The 17,947-nt window shown below is 42.1% G+C and overlaps 1 protein-coding gene across 8 annotated transcripts; it reads right to left on the bottom strand.

The window, feature by feature from the left end:
- Positions 1-3,716: 3,716 nt before the first annotated feature.
- On the bottom strand, positions 3,717-17,640 carry DCAF4 (DDB1 and CUL4 associated factor 4). 8 transcript variants are annotated; one of them, XM_048305747.1, is made up of 14 exons: positions 17,487-17,640; positions 17,175-17,286; positions 15,454-15,551; positions 13,716-13,870; positions 12,293-12,375; positions 11,547-11,649; positions 10,616-10,759; positions 9,906-9,955; positions 8,535-8,614; positions 6,862-6,957; positions 6,652-6,749; positions 5,793-5,969; positions 5,065-5,179; positions 3,717-4,121 (listed from the first exon to the last, which is right to left on the bottom strand). In XM_048305747.1, exons 2-14 carry the CDS (start codon positions 17,282-17,284, stop codon positions 3,928-3,930), a joined length of 1,503 nt encoding a protein of 500 aa, XP_048161704.1. In that variant the 5' UTR covers positions 17,285-17,286; positions 17,487-17,640; the 3' UTR covers positions 3,717-3,927. The 8 variants fall into 8 exon arrangements, with proteins under 8 accessions (XP_048161704.1, XP_048161700.1, XP_048161701.1 ...); XM_048305743.1 differs by having other exon boundaries at positions 17,175-17,291; positions 17,559-17,620; XM_048305744.1 differs by having other exon boundaries at positions 17,559-17,597.
- Between the last annotated feature and the right edge of the window lie 307 nt (positions 17,641-17,947).

Raw genomic sequence — 17,947 nt, 5'->3', positions numbered from 1 at the left:
GTTGAGAGATGATCGATAGCAGCAGGGGACACGGGACCGAGCAAGGCTGAGACTGAGACTCTCAGACTCTTATGAGAGAGTGGTGTTGATGGGAGGCACTGGCAGTTTGGCCAGTGAGGAAAGCTGGGTGGGCTGTGCTGTGCCATGCTCCAGGGAACCAAAGGGACCAAGGAAATGGTGTCTGCTGGACGAGGGATGCTGCAACCTATCTTGGAACACAGGGCTGGCCTTTCTCAAGTTTCCCACTAGTTTAGTGCTTGCTGAGAAGCTGAGACAAATACTGTGTTTTGATACTGTAGCAGACTGGAAGAGTGTTGCAGTTCCTCTTTAACTGCCTTAGGGTCCTGCTGTTGCTGCACAATGAGAGAGATAATTTAATATACTTTAGCTGCTGCCTGTAAACTGCTTGCTATTTGTCACTGAAGCCAAATTGCCTCTCTTCTTGCCCTGCTTCCCCCTCTCCTTTTTTAGAGCTTTTGCAGGCTTAATTATAAGTGTTGGCAGCAAAAGCACTAGTTGGGTGAATGGGTTTGCAGGGGCATGTGTATGCATTTGGTTCTTGGAAACAACAGAAAGGAAATTATTTTCTTTTGTTTTATGAGTTTTGCCTAAAAGGAACAAAGAGAAGAAACTATCTTCAGTTATGTAAGATGCCTTTCTGCCACAATTCTTAGTTTGTGTTTCCCACGGTAACTGGGACATAATTGTTGCACAGTCTGTTCTTGCAGAATGGGAATTACTGGAGTTAAAAGCACTGAAAAGAGTCTAAACTGATTTAAATTTTGGAATTAATTCTGCTTTAAGGGAATTCATGATCTTTGTAGGTTGCTACCTGAAAATGTTTGAACCACACATGTTTACTAGCAAGAAGATCAATATAAAGTATGTTGTAACTGAGTTGATTATCAGATGTAATGTTAGGACTTTGCAGTGAGATGGGGTAAACTACACTTCTGTTTTCTGAACAGATGCATTATTGACTAAGGCAATGCAAACGCTTTTGAAAGTTGTGCTGTGTGCATTTATCATTGTGGATGCAACAGAAAATGTCAAAAATCAACATAACCAATCAAGACAAATTGCGGAGTATTTTCTCAAATTGAAAAGCAAAGCAACCGGGAATTAGGTCCCTTTGTTATCAAAGGGTAGTAGAGGCAATGGGAACGGCCTGCAAGACTTACCATTTAGGAGAGCAGGTCTCACAAACACTGTCCTGTGGAAAGAAGGGGCAGCACAGAGTATGCTGTGAGCAGCATCCACTCTGTTTTGTGTGAGAAAGAAGGCTCTGCCGAGGAACACTAAAGCCAGAGGTATGAGTGGAACCATAGTTGTAAGGAATTAACAGCTCAGTCTGCCCATGGGGAAACAGAAGTTGGCTGTTAATGGGATAGAAGAAAGATTTGGGGGTTTTGAATGTATACTCAGAGAAGGAAGAAACTGTTTTGAGTATTTGCTGGGGTTCATCTTGATTACCCTTGCAGCAGCTGTTTCTTACAGAATATATTGACACTGTAAAGTTGTGACATTGCCCCCATGAGGAGCATTTTCCTTCTCTGTTGTCTTCTCTATAGATTAATGGGTAAATGAAATACAAAGAAAGGTTAGGAGGTCACCACACATAACACTGGAGTGTTGGTGAGCAAGAAGAGCTCCTGAGAACACAGTCTCTTGGAACAGCACAGTGCTTAGGCCTGAACCTTGTGAGACAACAGGAGAAATGAGTGTGGAGCCCTGCAGATCAGAGAGGGTTTTTACCAGGGCCTACCCTTCCAGGTGCCTGTATTTGAATAATTCCCTCTTATCCAAAGTCACTTGAAAAATGGAAAGGGAATGCAATGGAAAGAAACAAAAGCCTACAGGCTATGTTCAGGTTTTCATGGGGCTTGTGGAGGGGATCTCCCTGCACAGTGCCTTGCACTGCAGGGCACTTCTGAGGCTTCCTTTTGGAAACCAGAGACACCCTCATGAAGTCTGTTCAGTGAGCTCAGGCCAGTAGCAGGGATGCAAAGGGATGAACTGGCTGAACCACCAAGTCTTCAATGAACTCTTGGGGAGCTCATGCCACAACCCTGAGTGCTTCATCCCTGTTAACAGCGCTGTGCTCATGCTGCAGCTCACTCTCTCCTCCTCTGGGAAAAACATTTTGTGACTGGTTGAACAGTTTTACTAATCCACTTTTTAAACTACAAATACTCCTGATAAAGAGGAGTAAAAAGTAAGAGCTTTCCCTGCACATGCAGTGTGCAGTGAGGTTAAACAAAGCTGATGGCCCATCAGGATGAAGGTGGCAGGGTACAATCCCCCCATAAATAGGTTGCTCTGGCCAAAAGCTTTAGGTGCAAAAGAGTAATTATGTCTGTTAAGAAACGAGATAGCTAGAAACCTTTGTGACAATGCCTAAGAGGGTGCTGGTGGTAGTTTACTCTGAAGGCAGAGAGAGGATTGCTTAGTGTGGGACTTGGAAGGAAAGGACTTTCTAGGGTGGCAGCCCATTCCAGAGAAGACACAGGCCCAGGTTAGAGTGCTGCCCTAGGAATTGAGAAAGGCCACACCTGCAGACAGCAGCAGCACTCATCTCTGTGTGCATGTGCAGCCCATGCCACTGGCACAAGGCACTCAGAATGTGGAATCCCAGCCTTGTTCTCTGACAGGGCCATCTCACTGAGCCCTCCTAACGTGCTGTGCAGCATGGCTGTCATTAGAACCCATTTGGACACTCAGCCACTGAGCTAGCAGGACCCCAAGGGAAGTGGCATCTCTGATCTCACAACTACATGTGAATGCTCCAAGCAAATCCCGGGATGAAAAGATGGTTCTGGCACTCCTTTAGTAAGAATTTTGGAAGACTTGAGTGCAGTGTGTCTTTCCTGTAAAGCCCATCCTAGTTCATGGGCCTTTACCCTCTCATAGGTTCCTGATCTAGTCAGTGCTTCCTACAGATAACCGAGAGCAGGATGGTCTTGCCCAACCCAGACTGGTTACCAGGCAGGAGGTGAAGAGGCTCCATGGGATAGTAACTGTTCTCAAATACAGATACGGTATCATCCAGTTACTGTGAGCTGGTACTACAACTGTGAAGGTAAGGGCCCAGTTGTACCTCTGTATGCAGAAGGTGTGACTTTGCACAGGTGATCCCAAATTCCAAAGATGTGGTCTGTACAACTGGGCTTGTGTCCTGCTACAGCTGCACGAGCAAGCCTGCCCTTCCAGACTGCTAACCAAACTCCATGTTAGGGGTGTGGACTTGGTTTGGAAACACTATGATAAACTAACAGGGGCATTCAGCTTCCCTACTGGACCAGAAAAAGGGCTTTGCTCCATGCCTGTTGCTTTTTACAGGGGATGGTGGAAGGGCAGTTGCACACTACCATCATCTGAAAGGGACAAAGTTTAGTATGAGCCAGCAAAAAGGACTGACAGTGTGGGTGAGGAAAGCAGCTGTTCCTTGAACTGCTTCCACCATGGAGCATGAAGCAGTGGCAGTTGAAGCAGGAACCCCAACCAAAGCTACTCCAACCAAAGCCCCAGAACACTTACAGTGTTCAGCATCTCAACAGCAGCTGCTTCACTCTGCTGGGCCAGCCTACTTCTTGAGGCAGATGTGACCAAACTAGGATTAAGTTAGAGCAGCCTTCTGACAGCAAATTCAGCTAGCACAACAGAGTTACCAGCTTGACGGGCTTACAGCTAGGTTTCAGAGAGGCTGAATCTTGCCCACAGTTCATCAGTGTTCAGCTTTTATTTACAAGCACTCTGAGATGTATACAGCAAGATTTGCTGAACTGCTGAAGGAGGTTCACAATTAGATGGGCAGAACAGATGCAACAGCAGCACATAATGACTCAACAGCTGGGTGACTGGTGTAAAGATTCTGAAGTCACATTTTGCTTGGCAGCTTTGTACACCACGTCTGAGGAGAATAAAATGTCAGTTATAGGAGAAGTGGTAGAGATCCTGTTTGACAGCCATGAGTAAACCAGGAACTCCTCGGCTGCCCCCAAGTCTTGAAGAAAACACCACACTAGGAATGGCATCTTTGGATGATGGGTGGGGAGAAGGGATGGTTCTAAGCAGATGAGCATCTTGGAGACTCCAAATTCTGGTGTAGCAATCCTGACCAACTGGAAGGAAAGGACAGCAAAATTCAACATTACACAAAAAGGATTTTACATGGTTCTGCAAGATTATCACCGCAGAAGGTCTATGGGGAAAACAACTCGACTATTTCTACACCCACAAGAGGCAAAGTGCTTATCCATACTTTACGAAACCAAAATTTTACACTGAATAATACAAAAGTGGGAAAAATGTGCCTTTCCTATTAGGTAATTAAAAGTATGATAAATCAGTACTTAAGAGTGCTTTTCTCTTTATCAAGCTCCTAAGCTAAAGAAAAGGGGAGAAAAATTCAGTCAAATTAAAAGTTCTTCTTACTATTCCATCACTTACTGACAAATCCAAGGAAAGGAGGTCACTGTCTTTACAGTAACTTTATGAAGCTTGGCTACACTACAAGGATTTTGCTTCATCTATTGCTACTTTTCCTCTCCCCACCCCAAATACAACAATACAAAAAGCTGAGTGTACCTGGGAGTATTCAAAATGAACCTGAGTGGTATAGACAGTTTATAAGGAGTCAGGCCCACATGCCAGTGCTTCAGTCCATCACCACATTATCCACTTAAGCACCAACTAAACATATACACAGTCTCTATATATTATTACCAAATCTCCTGTTTACGTGTTGTTTCCTTCAATTTCAAAATCAAGTGTTTTCTGCTCTACTCTTGAGACATATTGTGGAAAGGATAATGCAACTTTTGCAGGACACAGCAGATAAAGCTGTTAAGTGCCTCATGGAAGTGATTACAGTAGCTGTGCATCCATAACATAATTTCTTCATTTTCATAGTATATTACAGTATGTCTAAGGCTAAATTTCTTCTGAATTTTAAAGAATTAACAGCTTTACAGCTTCTAACAGCTATATCTAAGAAACACCCCTCAGGCATAAGAAAATCACTACCATACACTCTACAAGTAGAGGGGGGAAAAGTCAACCCACCTGCTATAAGAAGTCCTTCCTCCTCATTTACATGAAAAGGGAGAAGAGCATATTCATTGTGGTGACCTTTGTACTGTTTCACACACTTTGCTGTTCTCAGGTCCCACAGTTTTATCTGCAAGTTGAAGGAATTGTTTGAGAGAGGCTGTATTAAAGCAGAGAGCACATCCAGAGGAGGGCCAAGAAGATGGTCAGAGAGTAAGAGGATCTCTCCTATGGAGACAGGCTGAGAGAATTCAGCCTCTAGAAGCAGCCTTCCAGTACCTTAAAGAGGCTACAAGAGAGCTGGAGAGGGTCAATGTTTAAGGGTATGTAGTGATAGGACAAGGGGGAATGGCTTTAAACTGAGAAGCGTAGATTCAAATTAAATATTAGAAAGCTCTTTAATGTGAAGGTGCTGAGTGACTAGAACAGGTTGCCCAGAGAAGTTGTGGATGCTCCATCCTTGAAAGTGTTCAAGGCCAGGGTGGCTAAAGCTTTGAGCAAGCTGTTCTAGTGGAAGGTGTCCCTGCTCATGGCAGGGGAGCTGGAACCAGCTTTAAGTTTCCTTCCAACCCAAACCATTCTGTGAAAAATAACTGGCTCTGGAAGAAGACCCATAAATGGAACTGCCACCCAGTTCCGTACTACATACTAAGAGCAGGCATCTGCCCTTGGGAGTGGGATAAGTACCTGTAAATGCCCAGATACTAAAAGGAACAGAATATCCTAACACAACAAAACCATACCTTTCCAGCCATATCTGCTGCCATAAGATAATGTTCAGCCTCCATAAGGTGAATAGATGTAACTGCTGAGCCGTGGAAGAGACGAGTTGCTTTCCAGCTCTGCCCCTTTCGGTTACGTTGGCGCACATCAATGCTGAAAATCTCACCCGAACGGCAGCCATTGTACAGCACTGGGGTCTGGGAGAATCCCAGAGAAAGAAGCGCATTGTGTAACATCTGCAAGGATCTTACAAGTTACACAGACAGAGTCTGTATTGTGCTTTTGAGCTCTATGGTGTAGTTGTCAAATTATTTTAACACATGCATTAAGAAATAGAATTTTAATTACACACTGCAACATTTTTCAGCCAACTCATGAGTTCCATTCAAACCTCAACTATTTAGCTGGGAAAGTTTGGCTAGGTAAGCAGGAACTCAGTCTAACATAATGGCGAAACAGAAACTGGAATTCCTATTTCACCATTCTAGTTCTTTGTGAACAAGTCCATTAGTATATTATAGGGATTTTCTCCATCTTGGTGGAGGCAATACACTGAGTGTTATGAAAATTACGTTATTTGCCAAAACCAAAACAATTTTACATGCTATTACTGTGCTCTTTGTACTTCCTTGTCTTTTAACCTCTGTAATATTAACAAAACTTGCCCCTGTTGGCACAGATTGAAATCAGTTAATCTTTTTGTTGCTGTTCAATTGTGTGCAAGCATCAGACCACATCAGCTCTGCTGTAGAACACCCATCCAACAGCAGCTGTCATCACAACCTCATGTACAGCATGCGGAGTCCTGCCCCAAACAGAACAAAGAGCCCACCAATGAGGCAGTGCTCTGAAAATACGGTGGCATATGGTTCTCTGTACCTGCGTGGCAAACTGCTGTGCCAGTACATCACTACTGGTTCCAAATGTCTGCCGATGCCCTGTCACTACGTTGGTCACAAGAACTCGTCGTGTCAGGCCTAAGGAAGACAGATGATGTTGGTTTAGCTGTAATTTGAGTAGCAGCTGGGAGATGAATGCAAGTCTTTCCCACTGAGACAGACAGGGTTGCTAGCCTTGCAGATAGATCACCTGTGCTAAAGCAGTTGTCTGCTTGGGGATTGAGGCACCAAGCACAGGACCAGGCAGTGGATATCTTGAAACTGCACAGCATCCCAGGTCTATCTCCTAGAAGACAGGAGAAACACATGAAGTATTCATAAAATGTTAGAACAGCATGATAACTCAGAAAGGTTCTTAGACTGCCATACTTCTTTTAACATTTCAATCTGAAGCAGAGAAAGTGTTACCCAATTGGTGTCCTTTTTGGTACTCAAGAGACAGGAAACAAATGGAAGTTCATGACTGTAAGTGGGACACCATAAATAGATGATATCGAGAGACTGTGAAATTTATTCAGTAGTCAGAGGGCTGACCATGGCAGGAAAGAACAAAGTAATAATTGCCTTATAGCACTAAGTAAGCCATTTTTTAAAGATGAGTGGGCTAGAAATAAAAAACATTTACTTTATAAACTACAGATCAGCCAAAACCTAACCTGTAAGTTCTTGGCCTGCCTATTTAAAGAAAAAAAAAATTAAGTAACAATACCCTAGATTTGACTCTTACTCATGTAGCTCCTGCACAAAATTAATGCCAATTAGCAGAGTACATCATCAGTTTTCACTTCCTTCGTGGGACATCATACATACATACGTCAGGTAGCAGAGGTGACACAGACAAGAATGGATGGATAACATAGTTTTAGACAGGGTAAGTTCTACTTTTCTCCCAGCATCTACTCAGCAAGGCTCCCACAAACCACGTATTTAGGAGAGTGAAGTAAGTCAAACTTGGAAATACCTAAACAGTCAGTAGGATATGCTACACAGGAGGACTTTGGTGGAACTCACAGCATCTCATTATGGTGAAAGGCTTAAAATCTTCTACAGAGCAACTGGGTATGCTGGCCTAGTAGCCATCCACCCTCAGTGACTCTTCAAGTTCATGCTGACTCTATGCATATTGCTTTAATGGCTGCTTAAATAGTAAGACACCAAAAATTTAAAATGAGTCCATTACTCTTATCACAGATTTCCTCTGTATAAACTTAACTGATCATATCTGAATGGATACCAGATTAGAGGACTGCACTCTGTGACTTGAAGAAGCATGGTTCTAACATCTATCAAGAAAGTCCAATCAATTAAGTCCTGCCCCCAAAAACATTGAACAAAAAAGATCAGCTATAACCAGACTTAAGACATAGTATTCTCCCAGTCAGTCAGGTTTACATACAACTGAACATGAGCTTGTACAAGGAGCTATGGGCTGAGATATTTACCAGCTTTGCACCTCTGATTAATCCCCTGAGCATACCTGAGTAGCTGCTATGAGATTCTGCAGTGACTCTGGACAGTCTATAAGGAAATGTGAGTACTTCTTGTGTGCAGCTTACGAGTATTAATTACAGGCCAAGCTACTCATGAAAAATCTCAAGTGTTTGCTTTACAAGTGAGGTGTTCTCCTGCCAAAGTCAAGCACCGCAGCAGCTAAAAATAAACTAGGGCTTTGAATACTGTTTGTTAATTAAGTCTCAAGTTCTTTCATCATCATTTCACTTCTTAAGCTGTTTTAGTCTTACAGGAATACAACAGTCTCATCAACTACTGAAAAAAAAGTTAAAATAATCTTTCTTTTGTGCTCTTTTCATACCATAATTGTTACCAAAAATTGGAGACAAAAAACCAACAAAAACACCCTACCTGGGTTAGTGCTGCTGAACAATGATGCTGGAAGCAGACTGGCACAGCCTGGTGTTTCTGCAATTCCCATGAGACACAGCTTGCTGAAGTGAGTTAAGGAAAACTGATTTCTCCCTAGAATGGAACAAGCTGCCTTATATATAAAAGTGGGAAAAGCAAGCTGCCCTGACACAGCCACAGCTCACAACACTTTTCCCTGAGACGTCTGATGTGCTTTACAGTTTACAACTAAGTCCTGACTCTTAATTTCTTTCATAGGAATGACGTAGAAAGAACTCAAATTCTTGCTTGTGTATTTTCACTACTAGAAGGATAAGAGAATACTATTGTATCTTACTAGTGATAGGAAAAAGAAAAAAAGAAGCACGGCCTACACAGATCATTCTTCTCACTTTTTCATGTTGATGACACTGCATTAATGTAGATCTGTTTTTCATGGCGATAAGTTGGAAAAAGGGGAGCACACATTGGTGAGGCAAGGAAGACTCACTTTAGATTACATTTAAATATTTTATGAAGACTATAGCAGGTATATATAGAATTTGGAAGCTGCATTTCAAGTTCAGTGGGGTAGATCTGTAACACAACTAGGGGAAAGCACGAACCCACCAAACCAAGCGATCCCAAACTCCTCCCCCGCTGTGCACGTGCCTGGTGAGCTCCTGCCCCCTGATGGGTCGGTCTAGAATTGCCTGGCTTTTCACACAGGCCATTCCATATTTTTCTATGTAATTTCTTTTGGCACTTTAATAGCATGCCTGTTGTCTGCCTTCTCCTACGTCAAAATTCAATTTTTCCCCCCTCATTCTTCTGGGCTCTGCACTGTTCATTATTGGTTCCTCTGCTACACCGCCAACGTTCCTCTTCTTCTGAATCAGACCTGCAGAACATGCTCTGAAAGTTGCAGGTGATGCTATTGAATTGCTTCCATTCTCCTCTCACCGCAACCAATATGGGGATGGTTTTAAACACAAACGAACCATTCCACTTTCAAAGAGGTTCACTTCAGAAAAAGGTTGTTGCCTTAACCCTCTGCTCCTCTTTTGCCTCAGCCAATTTCTAAACATCAGATCATTTTGGATATGGCATTTATATACACTATTAGTGAAGCTGGAATTCTCCAGGGCAGAAAACATGGTCTTTCATTTATCATTAATATGGGAACAATTCTACATATATCCATAACAGAACCATACATCTGTTTCACTAATTCCAACATATTTCATTTCTTATTACTTCCTCAGTTTTCCAGAAAACTTATTTTCTGGGAGAACTGGAGGAGAGGTATTCCTTTAAGTTAAGTTTTTCTGTGAAGCATGACACAGACTTGTGAAACCTGAACAACAATTCTGCTTTTTTTTAAAAGGATATAAAACATGAGAATCTGGATGAGTCAGTGATGCCCAGCACACAGAATTCACCTTCAGAGAGAAGACGACATACTATTCTTGTGATCTGTTTTTCAATTAAGCAAAGATTATTTCCATGCAAAGATGACATAGAATTCGGCACTGGGCACAACTCTTCAGCCCACTAAATAACTCAGTAACAGGGCATGAGCATTTTAGCTTCATACTCATCTTGTAATGACAGAGCAGCACTGAGAAGTCTGACCAAACACAGACTGAGGCACCAAGCACATCCTATTATTCAAGAGACCATCCTTAAAAGAATCTGATGAAAACCTGTTTTAAATATGCCTCATGTTTAGGGGTAAACAGAGTTTCCCAAAATTATTTTTAAGAAAGAGCATGCAAATCTTGGTAGTTTTGGTAGCAAAACATTAGTTTCGCCAGCTACAGTTCAAGTCTGAAGTAAGCACTATCCTTGGAAGGTGGTATTTCTATGTAGTCTTCCATGCCAATTGTAGTATAACATTCCTGACAACGAGCCCTGGTACTGAGCACTTTCAGAGACAGGTTTATTGTGGCTCTGTGTTTATCCAAGCTTCCCATTTCTAGATTCTTCCATTCTCTTCTCCTAGCCCCTTCCCCAACCCTCATGGCATTTCCACATGAGCCTCCCAAGAACAGTGTTCTAAGAATGCAACCACCAAAGGAAGGAGGAACAGAAAATAGTACTTTGCGGTTTGTGAAGTAGAGGTTGTCATACATCTCCACAGTGAGAGACTCCTTCCCCAAACCGCTGAGATTGATGATACCATATTTACATCCTCCATGCTCTACATCGTTCACAGTGAATATTCGTTCACAAGCAACATCTGCCTGTAAAATAAAAGCTTACCAGTCACACTTACTGGAAACTTACAGGAGAAACAGCTTGAGGGAGTTGCATTAGGTCTAAAATGAAACAACACATTAATTCTGATCCCTCTAACACCACCTGCTTTCCATTCACCTCTAAAATCAGTGGCCAACTCATTTTAAATGCATGCACAGAAAAAACAGGGATAGTAAAGGATTCAGTCCCTGGCTAACAATAAATGATCTTTCCAATGTTAACAATTCTGTACACTTACACTGTTTCTGAGTCCCTTCTGGCTTCAGCTACCTATGCAGTGCTCTGTTTACAAGGCCAGGAGCTGGTCCTGGAGAGCTTCCTATATAGTCTATGAAAGATCATTAAATGTAAAGTGATTACTGACGTTTACTTAGCTTCTCTGAACCATGGGCTTTGCTACTCCCAAAACTCTTCTCTTTCATTTTTTTCTTTCTCTTGATCTTCTCCACTCCTCCTCCCAGCCCCACAATAATGATCCACTCAACTCCTATTTACTTTCAAAAGAACATGGTGATCAGATTAAAAAAAAAAACCAAACCAAAAAAACCCGCTTTCATATCCAACCTTTTTTATAATTTTCCTTTGTAGGAAAGGAACAGCCTCTCCCTACCTGTTTAAAGTTACTGAGCATAGATTTTAAGAACTGACAGAGCAGGAATAACTTATCTTTAAAAGCTAAAATTTGACCTATGTGAGTTGACTACACGAGCCTGAATTTTCTCTGAAGATGGGCTCTCTTTATCTTAAAGACTTACATTTCTCATAACATACCACAATGATTTTAAAATTGTTGGTTCCAGCGACTGAGGAGTCTGGACTGTGTATTTCTATCTTCCTCCTCTGCATGCAGTTCACTTTTAGTTCATGGACTAGCCTGTAAAAGCAGGTAGGTGGGTGAGGGGGTTGAAGAGAGGAGAATTCAGGCAAGCCTAAATTTAATGCATAAGAAAATAATTCTGGCCAGGATATAGAACTGCTTCTCAATCACCGAAGAGAAAATGCCTGAATAACTAGCATGCTGAAATTTAACTTACATAACCCATGAACACGTGCATCTTCCACAGTCATGGAATTTCATCCCGCTGTTTTGAACCCCAGCACATCTTTAGTAGCCGAAACAACAACACAGTAAGTCACTGACTTAACTTGCCTCCTGCACTGTTACTGAAACTGAGCTACCTTAGCTGTTCTAATGGGGGGCAAGGGAATGGTCACATCCACTGAAAGGCATTTATCCTAAAATAGCTGTGCTGTACTCATAAAGCACAATGTGGCAAACCAGCATATCCGTATACATACGTAAAGTGAACTTTTTTGAAGTAAAATTGGGAAACAACTTCATTTGAATTCTCATCATTTTAGTAATCTATTACAGAATATAACCTTTTTTCTAACTTTAAGTAATATGTTCCTCCTCATCCCAATGAAACAGTAAGAAATGCAAGAAAACCTGACAGAAACAGTTGCACTAACAGCAGAACTGAACTGCAAACAGAAGACAAATCAAATCATTGTACCTGCAATAACTTGTGGAGCTGAGCAAACCCAGCTGCCTTTTCTGTAACAGCACAGATGAGTTGAGTCCAGCCCTTGTTGTTTTCTGTAAGAGAGTAACGTGGAACTGTACTCAGTTATTTACTTAAGATTCAAACATGGCTGTGGGTCTTTGATGTTTGGGATGTTTAGGTAACTTTTTCCTCTAGCCTACATACATTAAAATTTTCAGAATGTACAGAACACATTGCAACACCATCCTGATCTACTACAATAAGTAGACAAGAATATATTCCTGTGAGATGTGGAGCACTTCTGCAAATACAGAAGCTGGAGAAAAAATATGAAACCCTAGCAGCCATTGTTTTCAATCTACATAAGCAGCAGTACTACCTGGAGGTGTAAAGTCACCTTCTGGTTTTACTACAACGCCTGAAATTCTTCTTATACAGCAAAATTTTCTTTCACAATGAGACTGCAAGTAAACATGCAGTCTTACTGTTGTACTAAACTGCTTTTCCATCCCAGTTCCACTCCCCATTCCCCCCACAGTCCTGGGGTTGGAACTAGATGATCTTTAAGGTCCTTTCCAATGCAAGTCATTCTACGATTCCATTTCATGATTCACATTTTTTTTAGAATTTAATGGAAACACTTTCTGAGTAGACCAAGGAATAAAGTATTTTGCAGAATTATGGAGTAAGAAATCTTTTTGATAATACTCAGACAAAGCAAGTGTTTGAGAATCAAAATGTTCTTTACAGCAAAGACTGAAGAGCTGAATAGCTGGTTGGAGAACTTCATTGCTTAAGAAAAAGAACACTGTTCACTTCTTCCATGTGACAGCATATTTAAGCTAAGCTGTTACTTGTAAAGTTTTAAGACATGTTTTTCAGGTAATGAAAAAGCATCCTTGACAGATATTTTACCCAGATTACAAATACACAACATCAGCATTAATTTCACTGTAACTCTTTATGAAGAGAAGCACACAGGTTTTCCAGACATAAACGTAAGACCTGCCTTGATTTTAACTGTCCAAAAAAGTTCTTCAAAAAAAGCTGTTTCCACCAACTGTGATTAGTATTGTTTCTTCAAGGTCCAGGAATACGATCAATCAACTTATTAAAAATGTGAGAAACTTAAAATCAGGACCCCACTTTGCCAATTCAAGGCAGGAATTTGAAACCTGGCATTCAATATCCTGACTCAAGTGTAACTGTTGGACAACTGCAATTCTCAGCACAGTTCCTGCATCTTTATAGGTTTTCTGTTTGTAATGACTTGATTTCATTCCTGTCTAGAACAGCCAAACAAAAGGCTTCAAGGACTATATATTCTTAGCAGAAAAAGAAACTGAATTGTCAGAATTTGAAGATTTTAGTTTATAATCTGTCCTGGGCCAGAGTACAATAAAGCCTAATTGCAATCTTTTTCAAAACATACCTTTTGTTTTTCTTCCTCTTCTAGGAGTCTCAGTCTTTTGCACTCCATTGCCTTGTGCTGAATGCTGTCCTTGGTGAGTGGGTTGTGGTTATTATGTCCAGGCAGTAGACGAAAATAGCGGTTCTTTTCTGGGTCATAATAAAATCCTGGCAGTTCTTCAGGGTGGGAGGAGTCAGGGAGAAAAAGAGGCAAAATCAGATGGGTAACTTTGTTTACTGCTCTTTGATATTCCATGTCTTCACGTGAATGTCAGAGTTATGAGACTCAAAGCTCTTGCTCCCAACAGGTCCCAAGCATGACACACAGACTAGGAGAAGATGAGCCACTTACAGGAGAGAAAAAAAGATTATTTATAGTTTTCAAAGGCTGTTACACTGATACAGAAGGGATGTCACCGCTGACCAAGAGGAAATTCAGACCAATCAGAAAGGCACAAAAGAACGGTTTTGTTGCAGAACAAAAATGGTCTGTCCTCATAAATACATTATGAGGGGACATTCTTAGTTAAAAGACTTGGTAGGACAGCAAAAAAAAGAATGAGGTATCAAATAAACCCAAATAAAGTATTTCACTTCCCAGAACAAGACACTTTTTCTTCAGCACATAGGAGGGATTTAGATTAAATCAAGAGTACATTTGGCTCCCTCCAAAGGTAAGTTGGGATGAGAAACACTCAATTTTAGTGCTTCCTTGTCTGGGTGAATGCAGAGGCAGACAAGTAAAATACTTTGAAAGATCGTCTCAAGAGAAAGAAATTCATTCAGAGGCAATTGTTAACATTTCACTTCAAGAGTTTTTATTTAAAACTCTATCTACTACCAGAAATTTCATTTTAAGTAATCTCTTTTTGCAGCTGCTTACCATTCAGCTCCTTTTCTGCATCTTTTAGGTTTCAGCTTAGCCACAAGTGACCAAGATTTATTCAGGTCAGCAAAATTAAAAAGTTAGTCAATGAATCAGTAAAGTTTATAAAAGCACACTACATTTAGCATACAGAATCTAATTACACAGGAATAAATGTCTTGCAGGATACATCTCCAAACACATGCTCACAACACAAAACAGTGATACATAAAAACCATCTCCCTGAACTCACGGTTGTTTCAGGACTCTCCTGTTGTACAGAAATATATGTTCCCACTGGCTTAGTTAATGCTAGCATTGTTTAACCAGTTAGGAAGCCAGAACAGGACATCTTTTTCAACAGCACTGCTGCTTCATCATTTGTTGTTAATGAACAAATACTTAGCCAGAGTGTATTTATTACAGACTACAATGTACACTGAAGGCATAAAGAGAGATACATCACACAAGAGAGGCACACCACAAAGTGGTGGATTGTTGTGCCTTTCAGAAGACTGAGTAACTGAACACAAGCTGTAATTTTTTATATGCTCTCTCATTTTATTTGCTTCCTTCATAGTTCATTTTCTTCCTAAAGCGGCATTTCTGGAGGGAGAAACAGAATTGTATTTTTTCACTTTATATCAGCTCTAAGCACACAAGTTTTCAAACATGAGAAGCACCTGTGGGCCTGAAAGTGATTTGGCTCTGTTCTCTAGATCCTTACTTACTATATCTTTTTGTATCACCTGATGTTGCTTTTCTCCAGAAACTTTACTGTTTGTATTGTTCCCATAACACCAGATTATTAATGCAGCTACTACTACTACTACTAGTTTTTTCATACAAGCAGCATATAGGAACTGACTTTTGACCCATAAACACCATCTCTTACCTGGTGCTACAGAGTTCTGCATTGAACTGGACGAAGAAGGATCTTCACTGCTGCTGGGGCCTGCATTCACTGTGGTCTGTGGTTCCTCCTGTTCCAGACTGAAAAAACAGCACTGCCTTCAAGACAGGCTCACAACTGTCCTACACATCTTTCCCACAAAGAATCTAGAAAGCAGATTGTTACTGACATCAATGGAGTACCATTTTGCAGTGCTAAGCACACTCTGCATATCACCCACTATACATTAAACTGTGAAAATCAAACAGTGAAAATATTCAGCTTAAAAATTTCTCAAGGAAGTTAGTGAAACCAGCATCCTAAAAGCCTTAAATTGCTTGCTAATACATTAGACGTGGCTGTTGATTCTGCAAGTGCCTTTAACTCTTTTTAGCAAAAGATTTACTGGGCAATCGTACATTAAACGAACAACCCACTCCTAAAAGCACGCAAGTCTTCGCAGCACAAAGCAAGAGACAGTGTGGGTAAAACACTGATGTCAGGTCAAAAATATTTTGCCATTATCTTCATAATAAGAATTTCATTGATGAGTTCAGAAACATGCAAAATAAACACAAGTTTAATGAAAATTCCAAGAAAAGCCTCTGCTTTTCTAACAAACATTGCAGAGGGTAACTGCAGCTTTCCTCTTTTTGAACTAATATACATGAGCACATTCAGTACTGATGAGCAAAATTCCACTGGGATGTTTTCTGAATCACCTGTACAATTCTCACTTTTTAAGACAGGTCCAATTACATGTCATCTTAAAAGCAGTAGGTGAAGATGTTTTGCAAGAGTCATAATTTATTGAAAACACAAAGAAACTCTATTTCTAATACCAGCTCCGCTGCGGTTTCATTACACAACTTTGAAAATGGTTAAAGAACACAACAGGTATACAAGGGGAAAAACACCCCAGATCGAACCCAGGCACTTAACTTTGAAGCTTTGTAAGAAAACTCTTTTAATTCTGCTCACTGAAGTAGTGCCCATTTGCGTTTCTAAGTTTTCTTACACAAGTGCAACTAGTGTGGCAACTCATATGTGTGTCTCTTTTCCTAAAAATAAGTTTTTTTTAAAAAAAAAAAAGTTTAGTGTATTAAAGCAAAGTCTTCTTTTAGTCCTGCAAGAGGCACTAAGGAAGGAACAGGGGAATGAAAAAGCAACCATAAAAACAGCTCAAACATAGGCAAGTGTAAGTTCTAAAGTATAAAACGTGTTTTTCTCAAAGGATCAGTTTTCAAGGCAGGGGATTATTCCTGAGGCCTTGTTTCATTTTCCTGATCTGCTAGATGTGGTATTATTACCACATTACTTATCATGCTTTCAAACATTCAGGAAGATCCTCTAATGACAGAGTTTACACCAGTAAACACAGAGGCTTAAAATACACAGGCAGGTAGAATGAAGTAATTTTATTTTTCTTCCCTGAACTATCTTTGCATATTGATGAAGGGTTTATGGACGATAATGCACAGCTGAAAGGACTGGCTCACGGAACCGCATCTCAGTTTAAAATCAGTGTACCGTTGTGAACATACAATAAACCAGAAATCAATGCAATTCCACTCCCAATACGGATGACAGATACACCAGAAGTACTATCTACTAGATCTTCAGGCGGCAACCCTCTCGGTTCTAGAAAGTCACCATTCCGCACATTTAATGAGGCCTAAGATCCAACGCCTTAGCCCCTGCCAAGCCGAGCTGCCTGTACTTGCCTTTCGGCGCGGTTGCTGTGGCTGGGTCTTCTGTGCCCGTGGGGGTGGTGGCTGCGCTTGTGACTGCTCCATCCACGCCCCTCCTTGCCTCGACGGTAGCTTCTCCTCATTTCTACTCTTAAAGCAAACATACACACATACTTCACCCCTACTTGCCTGGAACAGCTCAGCATACAAGACAAGTCTCTTAATGCGGCCTCTTTTCAAACAGTTTCAACCTGTAACGACCAGGCCCGCCAACCACCCGGAGCACAGGCGCCCCCGTACGCCTGTCGACTTCCCCGCTAGTCCGGGACCAGCTCCGCGGCTCACCACGCAGCGCTGAAGCCAAAACCCCACAGGTAAAAGCGCAGTGACGACCACACGCTCCCGCCCGTCTCTCACCGCGCCGGGCCCGCGCCAGGCCCGCCGCGTCCGCGCTGCCGCCAGCGCCCCGCCCACGCGCCCAGGGGCGCCTCTCACTGGCGCTCAGCCGCGCCCGCCGCTTGACGGACAGCTCGCTCGCCCAACCGCAGGAGGCGGGGCCGGCGCGTGCGCCGCGCGGGGGGCGGGGCTGGGGCGGGGTTGAGGGCGGGCGGACGGGGCGGGGTGCGGCGCTGAGGGCGCGGAGGGCGCGGGCGAAAGGGCGCGTTTAGCACAGCGGGGAAGCAGCGCGGGGTGGAAGAGGTCGCTTAGCGCGGTAGGGAAGCAATGCACGGCCGAGAAAAGGCAGCCTGGGGGTTGCTGGGAGGTGGCGTGCTTTGAGGGGACACCGAAAGGGTACACGCAGCTTC

The sequence above is a fragment of the Corvus hawaiiensis genome, chromosome 6, assembly GCF_020740725.1.
Source record: "Corvus hawaiiensis isolate bCorHaw1 chromosome 6, bCorHaw1.pri.cur, whole genome shotgun sequence".
Taxonomy (NCBI): Eukaryota; Metazoa; Chordata; class Aves; order Passeriformes; family Corvidae; genus Corvus; species Corvus hawaiiensis.
The sequence above is the reverse complement of the archived record's forward strand: the minus strand, read 5'-3'. Positions and strand labels throughout refer to the sequence as shown.